Source organism: Scyliorhinus torazame, chromosome 12 (genome assembly GCF_047496885.1).
Source record: "Scyliorhinus torazame isolate Kashiwa2021f chromosome 12, sScyTor2.1, whole genome shotgun sequence".
In the NCBI taxonomy this organism is placed as follows: domain Eukaryota; kingdom Metazoa; phylum Chordata; class Chondrichthyes; order Carcharhiniformes; family Scyliorhinidae; genus Scyliorhinus; species Scyliorhinus torazame.
In genome coordinates this window covers 191801398-191827542 of record NC_092718.1, presented here as the reverse complement: position 1 = coordinate 191827542, position 26145 = coordinate 191801398, and the positions used below count along the sequence as shown (strand labels likewise).

General features: G+C 45.1%; 2 protein-coding genes and 1 non-coding gene across 5 annotated transcripts; all 3 read right to left on the bottom strand.

The window, feature by feature from the left end:
- Window positions 1–1596: 1596 nt before the first annotated feature.
- Window positions 1597–14322, bottom strand: mrm1 (mitochondrial rRNA methyltransferase 1 homolog (S. cerevisiae)). 3 transcript variants are annotated; one of them, XM_072469561.1, is made up of 6 exons: window positions 13753–14297; window positions 7736–8670; window positions 5276–5369; window positions 5048–5168; window positions 3112–3231; window positions 1597–2392 (listed from the first exon to the last, which is right to left on the bottom strand). In XM_072469561.1, exons 2-6 carry the CDS (start codon window positions 8632–8634, stop codon window positions 2349–2351), a joined length of 1278 nt encoding a protein of 425 aa, XP_072325662.1. In that variant the 5' UTR covers window positions 8635–8670; window positions 13753–14297; the 3' UTR covers window positions 1597–2348. The 3 variants fall into 3 exon arrangements, with proteins under 3 accessions (XP_072325662.1, XP_072325663.1, XP_072325664.1); XM_072469562.1 differs by lacking the exon at window positions 13753–14297 and adding an exon at window positions 10228–13734; XM_072469563.1 differs by lacking the exon at window positions 3112–3231 and having other exon boundaries at window positions 13753–14322.
- A 3274-nt stretch (window positions 14323–17596) lies between these two features.
- Window positions 17597–22882, bottom strand: rpl23a (ribosomal protein L23a). Its single transcript, XM_072469564.1, has 5 exons — window positions 22780–22882; window positions 21761–21941; window positions 20597–20773; window positions 18531–18600; window positions 17597–17668 (listed from the first exon to the last, which is right to left on the bottom strand). The coding sequence occupies exons 1-5, from the start codon at window positions 22802–22804 to the stop codon at window positions 17654–17656; spliced, it is 468 nt and encodes a 155-aa protein (XP_072325665.1). The 5' UTR covers window positions 22805–22882; the 3' UTR covers window positions 17597–17653.
- On the bottom strand, window positions 20921–20991 carry LOC140387588 (small nucleolar RNA Z17). The gene has a single exon (XR_011933921.1). It is a non-coding gene; the product is annotated as a small nucleolar RNA Z17 (small nucleolar RNA).
- Window positions 22883–26145: the final 3263 nt, after the last annotated feature.

The following is a 26145-nucleotide window of genomic DNA, read 5'->3' as shown; positions in this document are numbered from 1 at the left end:
TGGCCGCCGCACGGCCGCGTTGCAGGGCCTGTGGTCCCGGGAGTTCGATTTCTGGGCCCGATGAGACTTTTGTTTCTGGCCTTTGGGCCCAGCCAAGCAGACGTTCGCAAAGTGCCCCTTCTTTCCGCATTCGCCGTAGATAGCGGAGCGGGCCAGGCAACGCTGGCGTGAGTGCTGGCCTTGCCCACATAAATAGCATTGGGGGCCTCCGGTGTGAGCGGGAGGCCGCGCGGCGCAGGCCTGAAGCCTGGCCAAGTCTGGAGGGGATCGAGAGGGATTCGCAAGGTCTACGGAGAACGTGCGGAGATTATGGTAGGCCGCTTCCAGGGAAGAGGCGAGCGTTACCGTGCCTTGGAGGTCCTTCGCTCCGTCTTCTAGGAGCCGCTGCCGGATGTACATGGATCGGATAATGGACACGAAAGCATCACGAATATGTAAGTTCATGTGGACTTCTGCCGTCACCTCTTTATGGTTGCAGTTCCTGGCGAGCGCGGTGAGTCTCTCCAAGTATTCATCTAGCGTTTCCCTGGAGCGCTGGCGGCAGGTCGAGAGCACATATCTGGCATGTACCTCGTTTATCGGCTTTACGAAGTGCTTCTGTAGGATTTCGACCGCCGTTTCGTACGTCGTAGCGTTCTCGATCACGGAGGATAGTCGGTGGACCACCCGGGCATGTAGCAAGCTCAGCTTGCGAGGTCCGTCAACTTCAGTCTCTGAGGAATTCAGATAGGCCTCAAAGCACCGGAGCCAGTATTTAAAAATTTCAGTGGCTTCCGGCGACCGAGCGTCCAAATTGAGCTTCTCCGGCTTTAGACCGCTGTCCATCATGATGTAGTCTGGTAATTAAATTGAGATACTCTCAATTACGACTCAGGAGAGGAGTTTGATAATACAAAGGCTTTAATAACCAGAAAACCAGACAGCTGCCGAGAAGTGTGCTCACTGCACGCTGCCTACTGAACGTAACCTTATATACAGCTCCCTGGGGGCGGAGCCGGAGGAGGAGTCCCCCAGGGTTCCAAACCCGGTCTTAAAGGGGCCTACGCGTTAAAGGTACATATGTATACAGATATCATTCATCACACCCCTCAAAGAGCCGGCTCATCCTCGCCCTTGTGAGGTGTGCTCTATATACCACCTTCAGCTGTATCAGCTCCAACCTTGCGCACGAGGTGGAGGTGTTCACCCTCCAGAGCACCGCACACCAGAACCCCTCCGCTATACCCTCTCCCAACTCTTCGTCCCACTTTGGGTCAGTGCAGACTTGTTGGGCCAAATGGCCTCCTTCTGCACGGTAGTAACTACCCAGACTGCAGCTGGCATGACCTTGCTGTAAACCAGATTGTTATTTTAAATGTGACTTAAAGGAAGGATTCTGAAGTTATAAAATATTAAATACACGTATTCCATCGACAGTGATACCACACCTAAAGGGATGCCAGATAAAGATGAGGCTTGGAATGATTTGCTGATACAGTTAGATGCAGCACGGTGGAAGAGGCTTGTGTTGAGCACAAACAAGCCAGACTGAATGGCCTGCTTCTGTCCTGCAAGCCTTTATGTAATTATCGGACATACACTCCTTTAAGAATAATGTTATATTTTCATTGTAATTTTTATTATTCCAAATTATTTTACAGTAAATATTTTCACTCAACTATCCAGCTGATTACAATGTACTAGATCACATGTAAAGGAGTTTCAAGGTCAAATACTTTCTTCCTCACAGAGTAGGAAAGATGGAGGTCAAATTTTAACCCGTGCAGATGGTCACATTTATACAATGACATTTTTACGTTCTGCATCATTTGTACAATAGGCAGTGTATAAAGCAGCATCATATTGATTAGCAATACTGACCGGTCTTGGGTTTGATTATTGATACTACACAGTGTTAGCTTTGATTATCGATACTGATTGGGTCAGATTATCAATTATCTGTATCTTTTACGTTTATGTTTTTAAATAAATTTAGAGTATCCAATTCTTTTTTTTAATTAAGGGGCAATTTAGTATGGCCAATCCACGTCTTTGGGGGTTGTGGGGGTGAGGTCCACGCAGACACGGGTGAGAGTGTGCAAACTCCATACGAATAGTGACCCGAGGCCGGGATCAAACCCGGGTCCTCAGCGCCGTGAGGCAGCAGTGCTAACCAGTCCGTCACCATGCCGCCATGATCTATTATGTTTAAAATGAATGACAAATTGGGTACAGGACAGGGCAAAAGTACACAGCACTTAAACTGGTCCAGCCAGAATGCATCATTGCAGACACGCAACAAAATATTTCCAGATCCACTTCAACCTCAAAATCGTGTGGGGCGATTATCATGGGGAGATAATCCTAGGTCATACTTTCCTTCTCTTGCTAGCCATACAATGTAATAGAATCCCTAAAGAAAGAAAATCAGAAGAATCAAGTCACAACAACAGAACAAAACTGAATTCACAAGAAGCCAGTCACCTTCACTGTTACCAATATTGAGCTTCAAAGTTGTCGTCTGGAGTTGGATCATGAGTCAAGTTGAGTTCTGTTTGTCAGGCAAGTGGCCCATTTCTCCAATTAGTGAGACAATTATTTGCACATGAAGAACTACTCCTGATCCCAATGTCCAGTTACACTAAACTGCTCCATATTTTTCATAAATACAAACTATCTGCTGTAGTTTTTATTAATACAGGTTGTCAATTCATTTCTATTACTCACAAACTACAAAATTACATATATAAAATATTTAATTCCAAAATACTGCAAGGAAATTGCATTGCCTAAAATAGCATAAGACATAAGCTATCAGGCAAACATTCTTGTTAGTCAAATGATTAGAGAAGTTAATGTGGTGCCTCTGATATAAAGTGCACGTCAGCAAAGAGTGGTTCATGTATTAATTCTGAATTAAAGTGCAACTTACACCTTTCACAGTGTACATTCAGAAATGCTCAGAATTCTTCTGAAAATTATTCAATGTAAAGTATATGCCCAAAGGCTGATTATAAATTCTTTATGCTTAGTCCTCAATGTGCACAATTGTTGCTTCTGACTAGGGACAAAAAAAAATTACACTGAACACAACTGACTAAATTAGTGTGGAATTATTTCATGAAGAATTACCTGCAGCAACAGACACATTCAAGGATTCAATCCCAGGTTGCAAGCCTCTACCTGCTGGTATTGTCAGCATTGTGTGGCAAAGGCTTCTGATTTCATCGGAAAGGCCAAAACCTTCATTTCCTGGGGAGTGGAAAAAAAAAGTTTGCATGTGTTGAGATGACCTGCTGTAAACTGAAATGCAAAACTCAGGCTATGTGATTGGGTGATGGAAAAACAAGGATGACAAAGTGTTTTTTTGCTGACTGCAGTAATACCGCACCCGTGCAGTATTACCAATGAAACCACTGTCTGCAGATCGCAAAGCAGTTGGCAAATCCCTGTCATACTGCAGATTGAACTTAATCTAGCCAACACTGAATTCCAGTGACAGAGGCGCCCTGTGCTTCCAACACACGCTCTCTTCCCTCAGCAGCTAATTCTTATATGTTAAGAGAGTGCAGGTAAGACTGCTTGTATGTTAAACGTTCCAAGAAGCACCAGTGTACTGCTCAGGCACTTTGACTGGAGTTGCGCTGCAGCCAGTGTGACATTTGGACATCAAAAGTGGAAACTAATTCCCAAGTAAAATTACCACTTTTTGGTTGATGTACAATTATAACTGCTTTACATTGACTCAAAAATTCTGCAGGGAGTGTTTGTTGTGTTCACCATAGTCAAGAAGTAGAACATTTTGTCCACATTCAGTACCTGAGATCAGGAGCTACGTAACCAGCTGCAGAATAAAGCTACCTTCACTCTTCCCCATGTGCTTATACACGCAAAGAATATGGCTGTGGTCAGTTCCTCTCCCTTCCCCGTATTATTTTCTATCAGTACAGGAAAGACATAGATATAAGGAAATTTTAAAATATCTACGTTTATGTGTTGCCTTTCACATCCTCGGGGCATTTCAAAGCCAATGTACTACATTCAAAGTGTGATCACTGTGGGCAGCATGGTGGCGCTGTGGGTTAGCCCTGCTGTCTCACGGCGCCGAGGTCCCAGGTTTGATCCCGGCTCTGGGTCACTGTCCGTGTGGAGTTTGCACATTCTCCCCGTGTTTGCGTGGGTTTCGCCCCCACAACCCAAAGATGTGCAGGGTAGGTGGATTGGCCACGCTAAATTGCCCATTAATTGGAAAAAATTAATTGGGTACTTTAAATTTATAACAAAAAAGTGAGATCACTGTTACACCGTAGGCAAGACCAGCAGCCACAATGTAAGGTCCCAGAAACAGTATGGTGATAAATGACCAGATAATCCTTTCTAGTGGTGTAGGTTGGGGGATAAATGTTGGCCAAGACATTTGGTGAACTCCTCTGAACAGTACCGTGAGATCTTTTAGGCCCATCTGAGCAGGCAGATGACTTCTCAGCTTAATGTCTGATCCAAAATACAACAGCTTTAATCCTGTGGCACTGGAGTGTCAGCCTAGATTCTGTGCTCAAGTCATTTGAGTTGGGAATAATGGTGTTATTTCAAAAGCATAGACACAGCTGTGATAAACCAGCTTTCTAAAACTATACAACTATAGAATTGGAGTAATCAGCGAGCAGTTAAGGTCATAAGAAATAAGAGCACGAGTCGGCCATTCGGCCCTGTGTGCCTGCACCACCATTAATTGAGATCATGGCTGATCTAATTGTTGCCTTCACTCCACATTCCTGCCTGCACCCCATCATGCTTGACTCCCTTGTCGATCAGAAACTGAACATTTCTGTAGCAGAATCAATGCTGAAGTACATAAATTATTCATGACAATGTGAACAAAGAAGTTATTTTACTGGTGTGTTTTTTTTAATGAAACCTCTCACCACGCAGAGTATGCTCCATAAATGGGCATTGTTGCATCGGGTTTAAATGTAGATTCTAACATCCAGTTTACTGGAAACAGAATCTTTGTTTAAATAAAGACATTTGTCCAACACTTGTAAACTGGGCAGTCATTTTACACTACCTAAAACCAGGATGGTCTGTTCGTTCCACTGGAACTGTGCACAAGGGATGGTTGGTGCACTGGTTGCCTCTGTAGACTTTCCAGCTGTTCCTGTTATTTGCCAGCCTAGGGCTGCTTTTGCCTATATTGAAGTTAAAGAAGACATCAGATAAGATACATTACCAAGCTGTTTAGAAACACTCCCCAAAATACCATCATATGCTTCAACTTATAAAAACCTTTTGTTACCTTTAGCACTTGCGGCAAACTGGGCGTGCAATATACAGTCATAACTTCCACAGCTCCAGCACTAGCTTTGCTCACAGTCGGTGTTAAAGAGCAACTGTAAGATAATGCAAGGTAAACATCAATAAACAAAAATATTCAATGTTTCTCTAGGAACTGTAAATTTACCAGACATTCTGTTGTATATAATTCATTGTGAAATATTTAGTATATAGCGTTACTGCCAGCTGTGGCTGTGTTGGTAGCTCTCTTACCACTGAGTCATCAGGTTGTGGATGCAAGTTCCACTCCAGGACTTGAGCACATAAAAATCAAAACTGACACATCAGTGCAGTGCTGAGAGAGTGCTGCACTGGTGGACTTGCTGGTTTTCATGTGTTCTACCAAGCCTGGCTTCTCAGAAGTGGATGTATAAGAACCAATGATACTATTTATGAAGAAGGGGAGTTCTCCCTGGTATCCTGGCCAATATTCATCCCTCCAGCAATCTCAGAACAGATTATCCGTCATTATCACATTGCTGTTTGTGGGAGTTTGCTGTGTGCTAAATTCTCTGTATTCTCTGTAATTCACAAAATTTTCTATGTAACAATGGTGACTACACTTGAAAAGTACTTCACTGACTGTAAAATGCTTTGGCATTTCCTGTGGTCATGAAAGGCACCTTATAAATGCAAGCCTTTCTTTTCTTTTTTTGTTTTCCAAGAGAACACCTTATATAGTCTGCACAGCACCCAGTGGCTATGTCCATGCAATAGCAGCTTCTTGGGTGCCTTGTTAAAGATGTTATGTGGAATCACACCCCAGATGTGAGTTTCTGCCTTCAGGGTAGGAGCAGTTTATTTTTACAACAAGACTTGATGCAACTCAGTTTCTTCTGTAACTCTCAGAACCACAGGCTATTGCTACAGCCTTGACATTAGGGAATAGTGTCGTTTGCAAACTCAGGATGCCTAAAGTTCTTCAGAGCCACTGACTTACTTTTCGAAGTTGGTATTTGCGCGCAGCAAAGTCCCAGGAGCGTTACTGAGATGAATTAGTGCCCAGCTGATCTATTTTGATGGCACTGCTTGTGGTGTATAATGTTATTCAGAACAGTCGGGAGATCTCAGAAAATATAGCACTGAATTTTCCATGGCCGCCTGGCCTCCGTTTAACATCTCATCTGAAATGTAACACTTCTGGTACTGTCGTTCTCCCTCTGTAATGCATTGAAGTGGCAGTCTAGATTACACGGTCAAGTCCTGCAGCCAGGGCTCGAGTCTACATCTTTCAGATCCAGAGGTAAGGGTATCTCTACTGAGTCGAGTTGCCACTTAGTTAACAGTAAATGGATCAATATAACAAGTTTCAAATGACTGACCCAATACTTGTAGGGAACAGGTTTTATACAGTTTATGTTTGCTGAATATGAATCATACTGAGACCAGCTCTAGTTATATCACAATGTAAAATCAGAAATGCAATAAGTCAAAATAAATGCCCGTCATTTTGTGAGTCATATAATCTAAAGATATTTTTTAATGACTGCGCAATCAGCAAAGTCAGGAGAGGGTCTAAATAAAACAGTAGTTGGTAACATCGCTGTGATTAATATCAGGTCTATCATTTCAAAATGCGTTCACCACTTTAAAATATTTTCTCCGATTGTCCACCCACTACAAAACCATTACAACATTTTACATGCAAGTAGATAGTGGTGATGTTAAAAAGGAAGAACTCAAATTCAAAGAACAATTTTGCCCCAATTTATTTGTAGAGACTCGGTGAGAAGGGAGCACTTTTATTTGACCCCCACTGCGGCAAAGCATACTTGGGCATTGCTATGGTGGGTCTGTGCCAGCTTGATGAGGTGTCCTGTCAATGTTCCTTAAATAACTTTTAACTGGCTCATTCTACAATGAGGAGATAGAAGAAGCTTCTCTCAGTAATTAAACAGGGTCTGAGTGCCACCTGCTGGACAATTTTGTGGAAGCATCTACAGAATTTTCACAGCAACATGTGCAATAGGAATTCATGAGATGTTTACTGGTATCATTTCTGACATGATTTAACACCTGTTTAGTTTTATTTTCAAAAATCGATTCTCATGCTAAAAGATACTACAGATACCCTCAAAAGATGGTAATCATAGTTTATGGTGTATGATTCTAGGATTAATTACAATTTAAGTCTTTTTGCATTACTCTTTACTTAACTTCTATTTACATTCTTCCACCTCAGATGGGTACACGGCAGAGATGGCAAAAGCCACAAATCCATTGGCAGAACCATCATCCCTGAGGGCACCATAGCATAATCTTTCGGATTAACTACAATTCATTCCCCACGTGAATTTCATATATATTTCATGACGACATTTAAATTAAAATTATTATATCTGACAGATTGTGTTTAACAATCTTTTCAAAAATAATGCTACAAGGGAGTCAATGGTTAATTTAAAATAACCTTAAACGTTACCTGTTTTGCTGACCTACTAGAACACGGTCTGCTCCGAGAAAGTACGCTGAACGAAGCACAGCTCCCATATTCATGGGATCTTGGATTCCTTCCAGTGCCAGCCACAAGATCGGTTTGTCATTATGTTCAAATACAGGGCCATCAATATTTGTTGAACAGCATTGATCATAGTTCACATAGTCCAGCGGTGTCACTTCAAGACAAATGCCCTGGTGAACGCGGCCCTCGCATAACCTGTCAAGCACCTTTCTCGTCACCTGATGTACTGGCACTCCCATTTCCCTGGCCCGCTGATGGATTCCCTGCATTTCAGCACGCTGACTTCGATTTTCCTTAACAAACAGCTTGAAAATCTTTCTGCGCAATTGGGAGAGCGCCAGGCTGCAGGGTGCAATGCCAAATAACATCTCTGAACCTCTCTCCCTTTCCATAGATTGAGGAGCCTTTGGCATTTTTCGTTTTGCAAAATCATCATCTCTAAGGCTGCGGAATTCCAAGTTGCGAACATAATTAGGTTTTGAGTTTGATCGTGTGTACGTGAGTTTGAAACTGTTTCGAGGCCGCTGAGTAAAACCAGCATGTTCTTGTTTTCTTGGAGTTCCAGTGGAAATATTTATTTCCTGCCTCCTTGCCATTCTGAATGCTGCAGATCCATGGAAGCTTTCTGAGAACTCAGTTAATCTCTTTGCATTACCTCTAACATCCAGTTCTGACTTATTGAAGTCATGTTCGTGGCTCTTGCTTGACTTTGATGCTTTCTCAGATTTAACTGTGGGCTTCTGTTTGACTGATGCCCTGTCGTTAGGTATTTCCCTTTTGCAGCTACAATGACGAACAAACCGTAACCAGGAAAACTGCCAGAGACTCCTCCTCAGACACCTGGCAGCTTCGTTCGACATAATAGATGACACTGTTGCCTGTTTTTAAAACTCCGCCTGTCAAAAGCAAATTGTTTCTGTCAAAGTACTATATACAAAGGCTCATTGCTGAAATAATAGTGACAGCCCAGTAAGTAAATGCACCACTAAATGTAGTAGCTAACAACATCAACCAGAAGGCCACATGTTTAATTTGTCTGTGCTGTGACAACTCATCTCAACCAGTAGCTAGGACGTGGCAATGTGGTTCATGTCACTGAGCTGAGAAGGGTAAACTGGTTAGTTGCTGTTCCTAATCAGTGCTTCCCAACATACACGGTGTCTGAATGTGAGGCAAGGATAGGATTATAGTTATGAAGCCCACAATAGTCAAATATCTTCCAAATATTTTACTAGGCTTCCACATAAAGCAACAACCAGATGGCAAGGTACCAGGGGAGCATTTGGCACACATGAACATAATGACAGAACAAGGGAGGGGGAGGGGGAGGGGGGGGGGAGGAGCAAGTCCTAAACAAATGTCAATAAGCCTGCTCCACGATTCAATATGATCACAGTTGATTTTCAATCTTAATGTTGCTTTCCCGCCTGATCCCCATGTCCTTTTGATTCTCTTAGTTTCCAAAATTCTATTTTTTCACCTGTATAGGTTTCAATGAGTGAGCATTCATAGTTCACTGGGATAGGGAATTCCTACGAGGAAACTTATCAATCCCAAACAGGAAACACATTATCCTGAGACCATGCCCAATAAATCTAGACACTCCAGCTAGGGGAATAGCCTTTCAAAATGGTGTGTGCGTCAATGAAATCACCACTCATTTTTCTAAGCTCCAGACTATAGACCCATTTTACTGAATCTCGCCTCATAGGAGAACCCTCTCATTCTCAGAATCAATACTCACCAACCCCTCCATCCTAGGCAATAGTACCCTTCCTTAGGGGTGAAGGTCTATACCATACACATTGCTCCTGGTGTGGTGGTCACCCTGAATAAGTGCAGCAAAACGTCCTTACTTTTGTACTCCAACCCCAAAATACAATTTGCTTCTCTAATTACTTGCCGAATCTGCATGTTATCTTTCGGTCTTTCATGCATAAGGACACCCAAATTCCTGAAAATTCCTTTAATACGTTTCTCACATTTAAAAAATATTTTGTTTATTCTTCCTACCAAAGTGAATATACTCACAGTTCCCCACATTACACATCATCTGCCACCTTCTTTGCCCCCTTACACTTTACCCGGGTTTGATTCCCGGCTTGGGTCACTATCTGTGCGGAGTTTGCACGTTCTCCCCCAGTTTGCGTGGGTTTCCTCCCACAAGTCACGAAAGACGTGCTTGGTAGATGAATTGGACATTCTGAATTCTCCCTCAGGTGTTGTACCCGAACTGGCTTGTAGTGTGGCGACTAGCGGATTTTCACAGTAACTTCATTGCAGTGTTCATGTAAGCCTACCTGTAACACTATTAAAGCTTATTATTATTTGGGGCTGGCATTTCACGCTGCAGATAGGCAGATAGCACGAGTCGCGAAATTCCCTCGCTTGCCGCACCTCTCTTGGGAGAAAGTGCTCTGTGTCGAGGTAGGCTATTTAAAAAGCCCACTCACCTTGTGGTAAACAATAAGCTCCAATGACTTGGGTCCCAATTGTTTCCTTAAATTTTGGATCCACAGGCCCTCACCCCTTATTATCCATCTCATTGACACAGGTAGGCTTTTCTTGATACTTTTAAAGAGCTGGGAATTTAAATAACTTCACAGCTTGACTATTCTACAGAGCTTCTCTGCCCTACACGAGCACTTATGTCTACTCCAAAAAATTGTGAATTATGTACTACAGGATGAGGTACATGCAGCAGCAAAAATGGGGTCCGTTTGAACTCAACAGGACTTCCGAATCCAGGTCCCAGCCACCATTTTATAGGTCCGTAAAATACGGCCCTTTGTGTCCTCATGGCTTACTCTCCAACCTAATTTTCAATCTTCGGCAAACGTGGAAGAATTCAGTTATCACTGCTTCAGTCTGCTGCAGGAAGGTATGAGTGGAGGCTAGACCCTCACAATAGGGTATGGGATGATGAGGAAAAATATAAAAATTAAGTTGTGATAAAAAGAATTTTGACAGGTGGGTCAAGAACAGAAACAGTTAAGGTCAATTGCCTATTTGCTCTTTCAACCACAAAATGGACATGAAGGGAACCAGTGGGAAATATATAAAAGAGACTAACTTGAATTTTAGTGTACCAAGAGTGAATCTTGCATTCCAATTTCCATCACTGAAAGTACACAACACATTAACTTGGTGATCTAAGTGCTTAACTCTAATGGTAAACAATGGGCTCCAGTGCACATTTAAATTATACTGCAACTTCAACCAACAATATAATTTGGTGTCCAGGCTGATGAAATCGTGGAAACAGGCAAAGGTTTTTTTCATTAGAAGAAATTTGAAAAAGCATAACAAAGATTTAAACCCCAGTCCTTCATCAATGGAAATGCATCAGACCCAAGCAGCCTGGGGCTGGGTTTCAGCAGATTGGCTGACGCAGGGCAGTGACCATTGACGTTACTGAGATTCAAACAGGTGTTCTTTGTGATGGAGAAGATATGGGGTTAGAAGCTCAGCTCGGGCAGATCATGCCACAGAAATAGTGAACAGTCTGGTTCAGCCTGAGAGTGCTGAGGGAAAAGGAGGATGGAATTAGTGGCGAGGAAACAGGGTTCGGGAAGACAAGGAAGCTCAAACAGTGGTTTCAATCTTCCCAATGTTTGTAGAAATTCTGGCTCATCCAAAATTTGATGCTGGACAAATAATCTTTGACAGCAGAAGTACTGGGGGGGTTTTGAATGTTTCTAGAGCTGGGTGCCATCAGTATAAACGTGGAAACTGACCTCATGTTATTTGATGATGTCACCAAGGAATACTATATATATATATTTTTTTAATTTAAAGTACCAATTCATTTTTTTCCAATTAAGGGGCAATCTGCACGGCCAATCCATGAGACCCACGCAGACACAGGGAGAATATGCAAACTCCACACAGACAGTGACCCGGTTCCTCGTGAGGCAGCAGTGCTAACCATTACATCACCGTGCCGCCCCAAGAAATAGTAGATGGATAAGGAAAAATGAGATAGATTTGCGGGAGTCCAGAGGAAATAATGTGTGGGAAAGGCTTCGGAAATCAGAAGCACAAGGGGACTGAGGAGTCCTAGTTCAGGATTCTCTTAAGGCTATCATGCAGGTTCAGTTGGCAGTTAGGAAGGCAAATGCAATGTTAGCATTCATGTTGAGAGGGCTAGAATACAAAAGCAGAGATGCACTGTTGAGGCTATACAAGGCTCTGATCAGACCCCATTTGGAATATTGTGAGTAGTTTTGGGCCCCGTATCTACGGAAGGATGTGCTAGACTTGGAGAGGGTCCAGAGGCAATTCTCAAGAATTATCCCCGGAATGAAGGACTTATCATATGAGAGCCGTTGAGGACTCTGGGTCTGTACTTGATGGAGTTTAGAAGGATGAGGAGGGGGGTCTCATTAAAACATACAGAATCCTGTCAGGCCCAGATCAAGTGTACGTGGAGAGAATGTTTCCACTAGTAGGAGAAACTAGAACCGGAGGGCACAGCCTCAGACTGAAGGGACAATTCTTTAAAACAGAGATGAAGAGGAGTTTCTTCAGCCAGAGGGTGGTGAATCTGTGGAACTTTTGCCACAGAAAGGTTGTGGAGGCCAAGACATTGAGTGTCTTTAAGACAGAGATAGATAGGCTCTTGATTATTATGGGGATCGGGGTTTATAGTGAGGTGGGAGAATGGGGATGAGAAACCTATCAGAATGATTGAATGGCAGAGCAGACCCAATGGACCAAATGGCCTAAAATAGCCTAAGAATTCTCTTTTGACCAAATGGCCTAATTCTGTTCCTATGTCTTGTGGTCTTATGGAAGAAGCTATTGCAGGAGATTCTCAGACTAAAACTAGATGGGAAAACTGTAACCAAGAAAGGCCAGTCACACTGAGCTGGTCAACAAAGGATGCAATCTGGAGGTTAGTGTGATCAACCATTCCAAAATCTGAAGTGACTAAGAAGGATGAGGAGAGATAGTACATGCAGCACAGATATTATTTTTACTTTGATCAGGGTTGTTTCAGTGCTGTGACAGGGGCAGAAGCATAACTGGGGAGTTTCAAATAGAATTGCGGGAAAGATGGGTATGGATTTGGGAAATGTTTAGTTAAGAATTCTGAGGAGTAATAGGAGGTTGTGTAGGCGGGGGTGGGAGGGGTGGTCATTAGTACTTATCCAGAATCACAGGCTTGTTACAGCACGGGAGGCCATTTGGCCTGTCATGTCTGCACGGACTATCCAAATGGCCAATTGCCCTCGTAACCAGTAAGCTGCTTCCCCCCCTGCACATTCTTCCTCTCCAGTTAACGGCCTAATATTCTACTGGATGATCGATGGAACCGGCTTCCGCCACCCTCAGGCAGCACATGGACTCCAGATCCTAACCACGCTCTGCGTCTGAAAGCCTTTTTTTCAAATAAATTTTGAGTACCCAATTATTTTCTTCCCAATTGCCATGGGCAATTTAGCATGGCCCATCCATCTACCCTGCACATCTTTGGGTTGTGGGGGTGAGACCACGCAGACATGGGTAGAATGTACAAACTTCAGACAGAAATGACCTCGGGGCGAACCCGGGTCCTCGGTGACGCGAGGCAGCAGTGCTAACCACCGTGCCGCCCCCGTGAAAGCCTTTCTTCGTGCCACTGTCGCGTCTTTCCCCGAGTATCTCAAATCTGCGCCCTCTTGTTCTCGAGCACATATTCTACCCACCTACTCTGTCCAGACCCCTCATGATTTTGAACATCGAATTTTGGCTCACACATGACGTGAAGAATGGCTCTTTGGGCGGGGTGGCAAAGGACAGCTGGCATCTGCAGAACCCCCAAGGAACTGGGGGAGGGGGGGGTGGGGATAGAGAGTTGTTAGTGAGATTACCCACAATGAAAGGTGGGGGAGCAAATTATCGGTGTGCTTTTGATGATACACGGAGGCGGATACATCTGGTGGCGTGGGCAGCTGGATAAGCCGCAATATAAAAATTAAAAGGCCTGAACTTACTATTTAAAATGTTTTGAGTTTGGTGACAAGACTTGATGAGTTTGCTCATCCAGATTTCACTGGGGCCTCGGCTCGTCTCTGGCAACCGGCCGCACACTGACCCTCTGCTCAGAGAAACCACCACATCCCTCCCTCCATCCACCCCGTCCCTGGTCCGGAGGAGGCCTGGGCCCAGGACCCGGTTCCCCGGCAACGCTGCGCGATCGGAAACGGAAATCCCCCCTTCTCCCCCCGGTGCAACTCCGAACTCCTTCCGACCTGAGCTGCCTCAACTCTGACTCCCCTGAGGGCTGGAGGCGTCCTTCCCCTTCTTCAAAACTTTGTTTCGTTCGCCTTTCCGGTTCAAAATTTGAGTCCGCCACATCTCTTGAGGTGTTAAGAGTAAGATTTATTATTTTTGGGTTCCACATCCTCCTGGAACCGAGGCACAATCTGGCCCCTGTCCATCCCGTTTACCTCAATTCGGTTTCAGTACAGCGCCAAAGCAAATAATTATACCCCATCCCCCAGCATGTGTGCAGGTACTGCTGCAGGGAAATGAGTTAAAATCATGTCACAACTAATCACTAACCCCGGCTGGGATCCTACACTTTATCCATTGGCCTGCAGAGTGTGATACAATGTAAGCCTACTTGTGACAATAAAAAAGATTATCTGGCTTTCTTGCACTCGAAACGTTAATTGCTTCTTTCCACATTTGCTACCAAACCCGGAGTATTTCCAGCATTGTGTTATTTCAAATTTCCTGGGTTTTGCTTGTATGGGGGGGGGGGGGGGGGGCAGCACGGTTGCTTCACAGCTCCAGGGTCAAGTTCGATTCCCGGCTTGGGCATTGTCTGTGCGGTCTGCACATTCTCCGTGTCTGCGTGGATTTCCTCTGGGTTCATCCCAGTCCACAAATGTGCAGGTTAGGCGAATTGGCCATTCTAAATTGCCCTTGTGTCCAAAAAGTTTGGGTGAGGTGGAGGCATAGGCTTGGGTGCTCTTTCCAAGGACCAGTGCACTCAATGGGCTGAATGGCCTCCTTCTGCACTGTAAATTCTGATGTATCTGGTGATGACTGGCCTACTATTCCAGGTTCCATTAACAACCCAGCCCTGCATTGGTTTATTTAGTAGTATTGCACAACGGCTGGGTTTTTGGGCCTGCCAAGCTTGGGTATCAATCTCTAAGTCTCCCAAAGTCTTGTTTCGTTGGCTGGTACTCGAGATCTTGTGATAGGACATCACCCGGCCAAGATTTGTTCTCTGTGCCAAACAAGACATCCTTCAGCTCCTTATGTGCAGAACTGTCAGAGGTACACCCATGATAGGTTGTTGTAGGTTAGTTAGCCTCCCTGCAGCCACTTTCCCTCTATGTCACAAATGCACTTCATAGTCCCAAGATCTCTTATTTGAGCCAGAGGAAGTGCCAGCAATGCAAAGCTAGTTCTGGACCACAAAGAGGGAATTTTGGGCATGCCTACACAAATTTAACCACCTGCAGTCACTGGATAAATGCAAATTACTGCAGATGCTGGAATCTGAAACAAGAGAAAATGCTGGAAAATCTCAGCAGCATCTGTAGGGAGAGAAAAGAGCTAACGTTTCAAGTCCAATGACTGTCTCGAAACATTAGCTCTTTTCTCTCCCGACAGATGCTGCCAGACCTGCTGAGATTTTCCAGCATTTTCTCCTGCAGTCACTGGATCCTATATTCACTGAATCTCATACTAATATACAATGATTTGGACAGTTACCTCTTCAATCAGCATGTTCCACAACAATAACCTCCATTTACATTTCCTCCTTAAATCTCAATTTATTCTTCAAGATAATCCTTAAAACCCAATTTTAACCAACCGTTTGGACATTTGACATACTTCATATATGGCTTGCTGTCAAATTTTAATGCTCCTGTGATTCACACTGGGCTGCATTTTACAGGTACAAGTTGTAGAAAAAAAGCATGCCAAGGCACCAGACAAGGAATCATGTTATGTAGTGAAATGCAAATACTCCAGTCCATTTCAAATGAGTGGAACTATTAGACTGCACAAGTAGGTACAACCAATAGGCTTTCCTTTGTTCACTTATTACAATCAAGATAGTGGACCAATACTTTTTTCAATATAATCACCAAAGTAACCTCGACAATGTAATGTGTGTAATACAGAATGAAGTCCATATTAACCAAATTTTTTAAAAAATATTATCTTTGTCACAAGTACACTTATATTGACACTGCAATGAAGTTACTGTGAAAAGCCCCTCGTCACCACACTCCGGCACCTTTTCTGGTACAGAGGGAGAATTCAGAATATCCAATTCATCTAGCAGCACGTCTTTCTGGACTTGCGGGAGGAAAACAGAGTACCTGGAGGAAACCCAGACACAGGGAGTACGTGCAGACTCTGCAGTGACCCAAACCGGGTATTGAACCTGAAGCTGTGAAGCAACAGTGCTACCCACTGTGCTACCATGCCACCCGAGACCTTGATGGGTGGAGCTTTGCCATCTACTTTCCAATGTGATCCCATTTGAACTCCACCACTTTGTCAAGGACAACTGGGGATAGGCAATGGTTGCCCTTGCCAGTGATGCCCACAAAGTCTGTGACATCACATGATCTCATCCACACACTAATAGATGACTTATTTCCAGTCTCACGTGGCAGGCCTGTGGTTTCTTGTATGGATTTGATTAAATAAAGTCAAAGGGTCTTGTAAAGCTAAGGGTTCACTGCATGTTGAGAAGTTTCTGGTCGTCAAATATCTCAGTTCGTCCTCAGGTGAACTTTGAAAGCCGCTCTCTATATTCCGCAACAGATGATTCTGAAGCCTCAACCCTCTTCATTTGCCTCTCCCAGTCACAGTGAGGCCCCTTCCAAACCCCTTCATCTCACTCATTCCCTCGTCAAAGCTTGCAGATAGGGCTCCTCATCATTGCCAGTCAGCTGCGGGATCTCTTCGGCCAGCACCACTTGGATCCACACTGTCAGGGAAGACAAGCCACCTTCATGAGATAGGAGCTCAAGAGGCCAGAGCCTTTTCCAGCACTGGGGTCCAAAGCAACCTGAGCCAGCACAAAGTGACAACGGTTGCCATGGGCAGAATGTATCCATAACCACAGCCAACAGTATCTCCCGCCCACCGGCACATGGAGCTTGAAGCCAAGCAGCAGACTATGTTGGTTTAGGGTTGAATCACTCAGTCAGTAACAGGATCTTGGACTGGGACATATCATAGAGCCAATCTGCACCTGGAAGGAATTTTGCAGGCTGCACAAAGCCTCTAACCATCAGTGGATTATTAAAGAGGGGCCGACGTTGGGGGGGGGGGGGGGGGGGGGGGGGGGGAAAGATTTAAAGCCGAAAATTGAGACTTCTGCCAAATGGGGGAAATTTGTCAGCCCTTGAAATATCTTTAGATCAGTGTCCATTTAATAGAAATGAATTAAAGCTTGCTCATTTAAGTGTTTTAATGGAGTGGCTCAGGCACAACGTGTGGCAGAGGCAACAGAAGACATAGCGACACAGTGGGGCAGTGCATAAAAAGCCAGTGATGGATGAACTTGTTACAGGTGTTAAAAGTTGGGGACAGTTTCAATGAAACCTGGCAATAATAAATGAGCATGTCGGAATACTGACACCAGTTTTGGATAAACTAAGTCTGGTGGGAAACAGGAGCATCAGAATCATTCAACTTGGAAATAACAACATAACAGATAAAGATTCCAGCACAAGGCAGTCTGAGGTTACAGTAGTGATGCTGAGGATACGGAGATCGGGATATGGGATCGGAAGCTCAACCTTGAGGTAAAAAAATATGTTTAGTACTAAACCCAGTGTACACGAGCAAAATAACTCATCTTTCATTTTAAAACTTTATTGCAATATTTATACAGCTCTTCTTGAAATCAGTTTAGATGATGCCAATCTGCAAAACAAGAAAAGACCAGTGAGCAGAAATCTATCGAAGTCGGAGTAAATAAAATATACCATTTCACAATGGCCATGCAAGACAAACATCATCATCCCAGTACTTCTAAGGTGTATACCACAAATCCCATGCATATTAAGTTACCAATCATCAAAATGTCTCTGGGAGGCATTGATAAAAAGAACAGCAACTTTGCACAATCAAGGAGTGAACATCCCTCTGGAGAACAGTCACAAGTGCTGAACTTCTCACAGAAGATGCTGCTGATATACAGGAACAACGGCTGCAGCAGTGGAAAAGCTGAAAAAACAGGTTTAAAACCACGGAGGATGCTTTTAAGGGTTCCATTTCTGTTCAAAGGATTGGGAACAGAAGGGGCTCTTGAAGATGGAAGTTAACCGGAAGGCTTGCTGGTGATAATCTAAGATGGAAAATTCAGGCGGAGCGGAACAATTATTAAAAGGATTGAGTACAGCAGTTGGGAAATCATATTGCAGCTGTATAAAACCTTGGTTAGGCCACATCTTTTCATTAAAACAGTAAAAAATATATACAAGGCCAAACGGTACAAATACTAATTTTATGTTGGAGAAACAGGGTACCCTCCCCTCTGTACCAACGTATGGGGTAGGGTAGGATACTCTGATTATTAACCCAGTTCACAACACAGTTGTACTCCATCCTTGGAGAATACACATCAACTCAGCAAGTCCTCCAGTCAAGTCACCTGTTAACAAGGCTTCTGTGCGAATAGCCAATTGGCAAGGAGCACAGAGCTGTTGGTGCTCCGTGAACCTACCCACAAGTTAGTCAGCAGCTGAGAGTGTGAATAAAACTGTAAAAACATTCAAATTCTTACCTTATTAGCAACATCCAATGCATCATAGTCTGGGGCCAGACGGACGTAGGCTTTCTTCTCACCGTCGGGCCTAAAGAGAGACCAATCGTTTATAAACCAGAGACAAAAGCAGGAGATGAATGCATAGCCCAAAGTTTGTCATTGTGCATCAGCGGTTCCTTTGAATCAATTTCTTCACATTGATCAGGTGAAACAGTTTCATCATTTTGCACAATGACCCAATAGCATCTACTTCCAATTTCACAATTTTAACAGGATCACAATTCAGGTTTGGTCAAGTCATTGTGGCTTCAAATCTGGGCCTTTTTAGCATCTTGCAAAATGTAACCCTTCAATCAGAACTCCTCCTTCACCCCACCCCAAAATTGCATAATACTGGACATATTGTCTTTAAAAATACCATTTCACCAGTACTTCCCTGATGTTCACCAGCACCCCAAAATAAATAATGTTATTTAAACTTCATCAGACGGTCTTTAATATGGACAATTGTCAAAAAAAGACTAGCATAACCTAAAAAATGCTCTTGTAACTTGCAGTGAGAGTGCTGAAAAAGTGGATAACTATATATATTATATATGCAGCATGATCATCCACCCCCCTTTTGTAATTTGTTATCAAGTTGATGGACATATTTCTGAAGCTTTCTTCAGTATCAAGAAGCAAGTGAAATTAAACAGATACACCAGGAATAAGAAGTCATAAAAGTGATCTGCCTCCTCAGGTATCTATCTCATGGCACCATTTTGAAGGAGAGTTATCCCCTGCCTTGGCCCATATTTACCCCTCAACCAATGTCACTAAAAGGTAGCCCGTGTAGACAGTAATCTTTTAGAAATAACCAAATTGACAACACGGTGCACATAATAGAGGAAGTTAATGAGGTGTAACTATCTTTTAAATGCAGCACTAAATAGTTAGTAAATGCCCCTGGTAGACTAATTTTATTTGTGTAATATCAAGTTTTTCTAATATAAAAATTCCATGATTTAATATCAAATGTAATATTTCAGCTTGCTTATACCCCATTTTAATTTTACTCCGAGAAAGCAGGAATCTGAGCAGCAGAGACCACTCCATCAGAGAGCAGTTTTCTTAAAGGTCAGCAGCATGCTTCTGATTGCAAAGTATGAGCCTTTATTTCAATGCTCTGTGGGACCTTGCTGTGCGCACTACCGGTTTCCTACATTGTATTTAAATGCCATCTGTATAGTGCTAGCCTTACTTAATGGTCAAAAGCAATTAGATTCAGATTAAAATCTACTCATTTCTGCACATTGTAACACAAAGCAACACTTCTTTGACATTTGCACATACCTTCCAAGCATGCTGTCCAACTTTGTCTATTACTTTATGGATTACAATCTCCCAACATGAGAAACTTTTGCCAACAAAGTCCATTTCAAACCACCAGAGCTACCAATAATAATCCCGATAGCTGTTCAGCGACTTGGCTCACTCATTACTGTATATTAATTTACTGCGAAGAATTCTCTCAGGGACTTACTAAATATTTCTCACCAAACTGCCAACTAGCTTAGTGCTTCAGCTTAAATTGTTCACTATTTCCAACTGCACATTTTAAAGTTGAAATGGACATGGCATAAACATTTCATCAACCTATTTTACTAAAATCCTAGTGACAATACTAGCAAATATCCCAGTTAGGCAAACTACAAATGGAGGGTCAAGCAGAAAATCCACTAAATGCAGTGCTTAAATACTTTATTGTACGCATTGACTTGAGAATCATGTGTTTTGTCCCACTTTGCCAGGGCAGCACGGTAGCAGTGCTGCCTCACAGCGCCAGGGACCCAGGTGACTGTCCCGTGGACTTTGCACATTCTCCCAGTGTCCGTGTGGGTTTCCTCCCAGTCCAAAGATGTGTCGACTTGATGAGCCAAATGGCCGCCTCCTGCACTGTAAGGATTCTATGATTCTAATTTAAAGACCATTTCCCAAGGACCTATTGTTTAAGTTGGAGATGTTGGGCTATCTTTCACTTCTTTGAAAGCTTTCTGGGTATTTGAAACATTCAGTATTCAATTTCATATTCCATTGCTCACCTGATAAGAGTGTTGACTTTAGCTACATCGATATCGTACAGTTTCTTGACGGCTTGTTTTATCTGATGTTTATTGGCTTTGATGTCAACAATGAAAACTAAGGTATTGTTGTCCTCGATTTTCTTCATCGCAGACTCAGTGGTCAGAGGGAACTTAATGATAGCATAATGGTCCAATCTGTATAAGACATGTAGAAAAGCTTGAATTTTAATACCTGATACATTAGGCAGATAAAAGTTCTCTACTGGAAAAGGAGGACCCAACATTTCAAAAGAAATTACAGAGTGCCAATACCAAACTACATTAACTGTATCTGCAGATTAAGGTGCATCAGTATAAAATTATGATAATCATACATTCTCATGCTTTGATCGCTAAAATACATCATGTGCACCAGATTTCTGCAGATTCTTAACTCAGCAATTTGAATTAATACTCCCATAACTTTGCCATTTTCCCCTTCTGTTCAATGTCTACTTCGGTCTTCCAGCTTAAGTACTAACATGTTAGTGTGCACAAGTAGAATGAGAGTTGTAAAGCACTAACTGCTGATGCAAAATCAAGCCATCAACATCTTACCATGGAAACGTTAAAACGGTAAATTAGTCAAGTTTCTAATGGCTCAGTGAATGAATGTAGTTTAAGGAAAGGACAGTGTCAACAGTTTCATTTCCACCCCCCCCCCCCCCCCCCATTTTAACAGTAGACCCTGGATTTGTACTGAGTTAGGCAATCTTAACTTGAACACAATAATCAGCCCATGTATGCATAAAGAGGAACAAGAACCTTCCCCCATCTGGAACCCACATTAGAAAAGCCATAAAACGATGCACTACATCAGAGGCCGACAGAAAATTTCACAACACGTGGCTGAGGAGTCTATTCTTTGACATGATATACCTTGAACCAACATTTCTCTTGCATCTAATTTTTCCCAGTTTAGATGCAAGTGCATACCCCCCCTCTCCAGAGCATTCCTGACCTGCGTAGTATTTCCAGCTCTTACTTCACATTTCAAACATCTGTAAAATGTTGCTTTTCTCCAGACACTAAATTGCAACTTTTACTCTCTCTGCTTCAAAAAGTGCTCAAAAATATAAGCCCTCGCTACATTAAAAATGAACGAAAGTTTATTTTTAAATGCTCAGCGGTTTGAAAACATACTTGTTCCTCCTGGGAGCACTCTTTCTGGGGTACTTGGGTTGCCTCCTCAGTCGGAGTGTCTTTGGTCTCCTGAAGGTAGGCGTTGTCCTTATTTTCTTCTGCCTGTGACTATGAACTCCCTTCAAAATGGCCTTCTTTGCTTTTAAGGCCTTGGATTTAGCCTCTGTCTTGGCAGGGACAGCTAAAAGAGGAAATGCAATCTTTATTATACCTCCCATGCCTTGACTTTTTTCTTTCCCCCCCTCTCCCCCAGTAAGAACAGAACTATTCCCAAACTCAAAGTTCATTACATGAAAGTTGGCATTCACCACCTTAGTAAATCTTTTTAAAATAAGGGCACAGCTAACTCCGGAATAACCCATGTAAATGTCATTTTAACAAGGATGAGCAGCATGTTTTCAAAACTGCCAGGCGAGAGGACTGGCAACATGGGCTATGGACTGGCAGTCCCACTTTCCACGATTGTTGCTGTATAGGTTCACCGTGCCTCCTAAACCACAAGGAGGAATGGCACAACACATGACCACCAGATAATCCCAGCCAAAATAAAATTGCGTTCCTGTGGAACCTTTTTTAACTTGGAGAGTACCCAATTATTTTTTTCCACCAATTAAGTGTCAATTCACGTGGTCAATCCACCCAACCTGCACATCTTTGGTTTGTGGGGGGGGAAGAGACCCACGCAGACACGGGGATAATGTGCAAACTCCACACGGAATGAACCCGGTCGAGTGCGCCACCCAACCTGGATCCACGAGGTTTCAAACCTGCAGCAGCCGGGCGGAGCTTCAGGCGAGAGGCCCAGAAGCCATGGATCACAGACAATGGCTTGGCCCTCGGGGAGGCCCCGGCCTCAGCAGTACCTGGCCTCCCCCACCACGTAGCTGAGCGGCGGACGCATGCCTACCGCCCCGCAGCTTAAACAGCTCGGCAACTCGAACTCAACAGCCCAACCGCTTGTGAAGCGGCCGCCATCGGGTTTCTTGCCCGAGGTTCCAGATGCCGCCCGCGCACCTCACCTTCCTTCTTCGCCTTCGGAGCCATCTTACGGAAAGAGGGCGAGCGCGGGGCCGCCCGGACTGAAGTGCATGGAGCAGCGAGAGACCTCGCGAGAGTTCTGGAGTCTCCGCCCCCTTTCCGCGCAAGGACCCCTGGGGGTTGTAGTCCTGGTTCTGAGTTAGAGGGGTCGCTTGTGGCTTGCTGACTGAGCCACTTCTGTGGTTATATTACAATCCCTTCACAAGCCTCTCACACGTGCTCTGAAACATTTATCGAACATGATCAGAAGTGCTACTGTACAAATATATAATTATACATATGTATGTATGTTGGCACCCCACAACACAAAGATGTGCAGGGTAGGTAGATTGGCCACTCTTTTGAGGTCCACCAACAACACAGAATGAAAATGAATGAAAATCGCTTATTGTCACAAGTAGGCTTCAATGAAGTTACTGTGAAAAGCCCCTAATCGCCACATTCCGGCGCCTGTACGGGGAGGCTGTTACGGGAATTGAACCGTGCTGCTGGCCTGCCTTGGTCTGCTTTCAAAGCCAGCGATTTAGCCCTGTGCTAAACAGCCCAGAAAGGAAATAAACTCAGGGAAAAAGCAAAAAAGGGCTGCTCCTGTTAAGGGCACTGCCCGAAAATAACAAAGATCACCGGAAACTTAGAAACATCAAATAAGAGTGCAATTAAAGAGGTCAATAAAGCACACCAACCCCTGCGGTGCCCACTGGGCACGGAAGGCCTCAGTGGTGCCTGTGGACACCGCATGCTCCCTTTCTAGGGACACCCAGCCGCAAATGTAGCCGTGGAAGAGGGGCAGACAGTCTGGCCAGATGACCCCCTCAGTCGCCCGCTGCCTGGATCTATAAATGGCGCGCATCGCCAGGCCCAGGAGCAGGTTCACAAGGAGGTCCTCTACTTTCCCTGCCCCCATCCGTACCGGGTGCTCAGATCAGGAGTGTGGGGCTGAAGTGGTTCAATTCCCGTACCAGCCTCCCCGAACAGGCGCCGGAATGTGGCGACTCGGGACTTTTCACAGTAACTTCATTTGAAACCTACTTGTGACAATAAGCAACTTTCATTTCATTTCATTTCATTTCAAGTGCAAACAAAACTCCAGCAAAAGATTGGTTAGAAAACTTAAAAGGGAGTGCAGCCTATAACACGTAATGTAGACATGGTCAACGGACCCCACAAGGCCGCAAAAATTAGCAGATCCGGGTAAAAGACGGGCAGCGCCTGCAGAGGGTGACGAAGACCCTGCAGATCTATGAACAGGAGCTGGAAGTCATAATTCAGGCCGTGCACCTGGTTGAAGAAATGCGTCGCCAGGGCACACTGTCGTGGAGGGGGCTCAGCGTAAAGGTAGCGCTGCACGGTCTGAAGGTCGCCACCTGGGTGCAAAAGCACATCAGCGCCTGGCCGCCCTCCTAAAGCAGGAGACTCAGAACCTCAGCAGCAAACCAGTACAGTCTCTTGTCCCAGAAGAACTCGACATGCATTCTCTGTATCTTCGTGACAAAGTCAGGGGAGGGGTAAAAGTGACCAGCCAGTACCACAACATGGCGGCTTTCAGCTGTTTTTTGACGAGAACCCGACCCCTGTATGACAACACTCGGAGCAGTCCTGTCCAGCATCTCAAGCGAGCGGTGACCTTGCCCTCCATCTCCTGCCAGTTAGCCAGCCAGGATTCCTCAGCCAGGCAAAGGTGGACTCCCAACTAGAGGAGGCTGGTCCTGCTCCAGGCAAAAGGCCTAAGCTCCTCTGGGAGGGAATCCATTTGCCACGGACCGACCAGGAGTCCGGAACACTTGGCTCAGTTGATCCTGCCAGAGGACGCGGCGGAGTACGTAGTCGGGCACTCCCGCATCCTCCGCAGGTCAGCAGGGTCCTTGAATATGAGGAGCACGTCATCAACGTAAGCCGAGAGGACCACCCCAATTCCCGTCCCGCGCAGAAGCAGTCCCGACAACCTCTTCCACAGGAGGCACAGGAAAGGCTCCATGCAAATAGAATAAAGTTGGCCAGACAAAGGGTAGCATTCCTGACGCATTCCTCTCCCAAAGCAAAGGTGCGCCATCAGGAACCCGTTAACTTGAACGAGACACTCTGCGGCAGTGTACAGAAGTCGGATACAGGCGACAAATTGCGTCCCGTACCCAAATGCTTGCAGAGTCCCGAATAAATATTTGTGATCCACCCTGTCGAACCCCATCTCCTGATCAAGGGACAGGAAGGGGCTCGACATACCAGCCCTCTGGGAAAGATGGACCAGGTCCCGGACCAAATGGATGTTGTTGTGGATCGTGAGGCCCGGGTGTAGGACTGGTCAGGGTAGATCATGAGGTCCAGCACGGTGCCAAGGCGCAAACACATCTCCTTGGCGAAAATCTTGTAATCCGTGCTGAGGAGGGAGACCGGAAGCCAGTATTTAAGATGGCGGCGCTCCCCCCTCTTTGGCAGCAGGGAAATAGTGCCTCTTCGCCATGAGAGAGGCATCACCCCGGTCGCGATACTTTCCCCCAGGACCCCCGCATAGTCACTCCCCAGGACGTCTCAGAACGTCCTGAAGAACGCCACGGTCAGCCCGTCCAGCCCTGGGGTTTTGCCCCTGGACATGCTGTCGAGGGCAGCGGTCAGCTCCCCCAGACCTCTTGGGGTATCAAGCCTCCCGGCGCCCTCCGGGCTGACCTGCAACGGCGGCCACAAGCGGGTCCACACATGCGCGTGGCGTCCCACCTAGGCGTGGGCGCCGCCGACATGGGGGAGCCACACAGCGGGCCCGCACGGAGGGAGGTAGGTCCCTCCCAGATCGCGATGGCCCGCCGATCGGTGGCCCCCGATCGCAGGCCTGGCCACTGCTGAGGCGGCCCCCGGAGTCAGATTCCGCCCCCCCCCCCCCCCCCCCCGCCGCCCCCCCCCCCCACCAGGACCGTCACCGCGGCCGCGGGTCCCAGCTCCCGCCGGGTAGTACCACATGTAAACCACGCCGGCGAGAGTTCAGCCGATCGACCGCGGAAAATCGCCGTGGGGCTCTGTTCCAACTTTCCTGACCGGCACCGCGTCGATCACATGCGTGGGACTGGCGGGTCCGTGGACAATCACAGAAGCGCCGTCGTGCTGGATTTCTGGCGTGAACGGCTACTCTCCGCTCCAGTGCCGGGCGCAATTCCACCACGGAGGGTCGGAGAATCCCGCCCAGGGTGTGTTTGTGTTGTTTAATATATTCAACACACTTGTATATTAGTTTGATTACTGTACTGTTACTGGTGCCTTGTCTATACTATTGCTTCTGTACTACTTTAACACTGCAGAAATCTGTATTAGTAGTTGTTAGGCTATGAGAGGAGATCCGACAGCTTACATTTACCACTCTC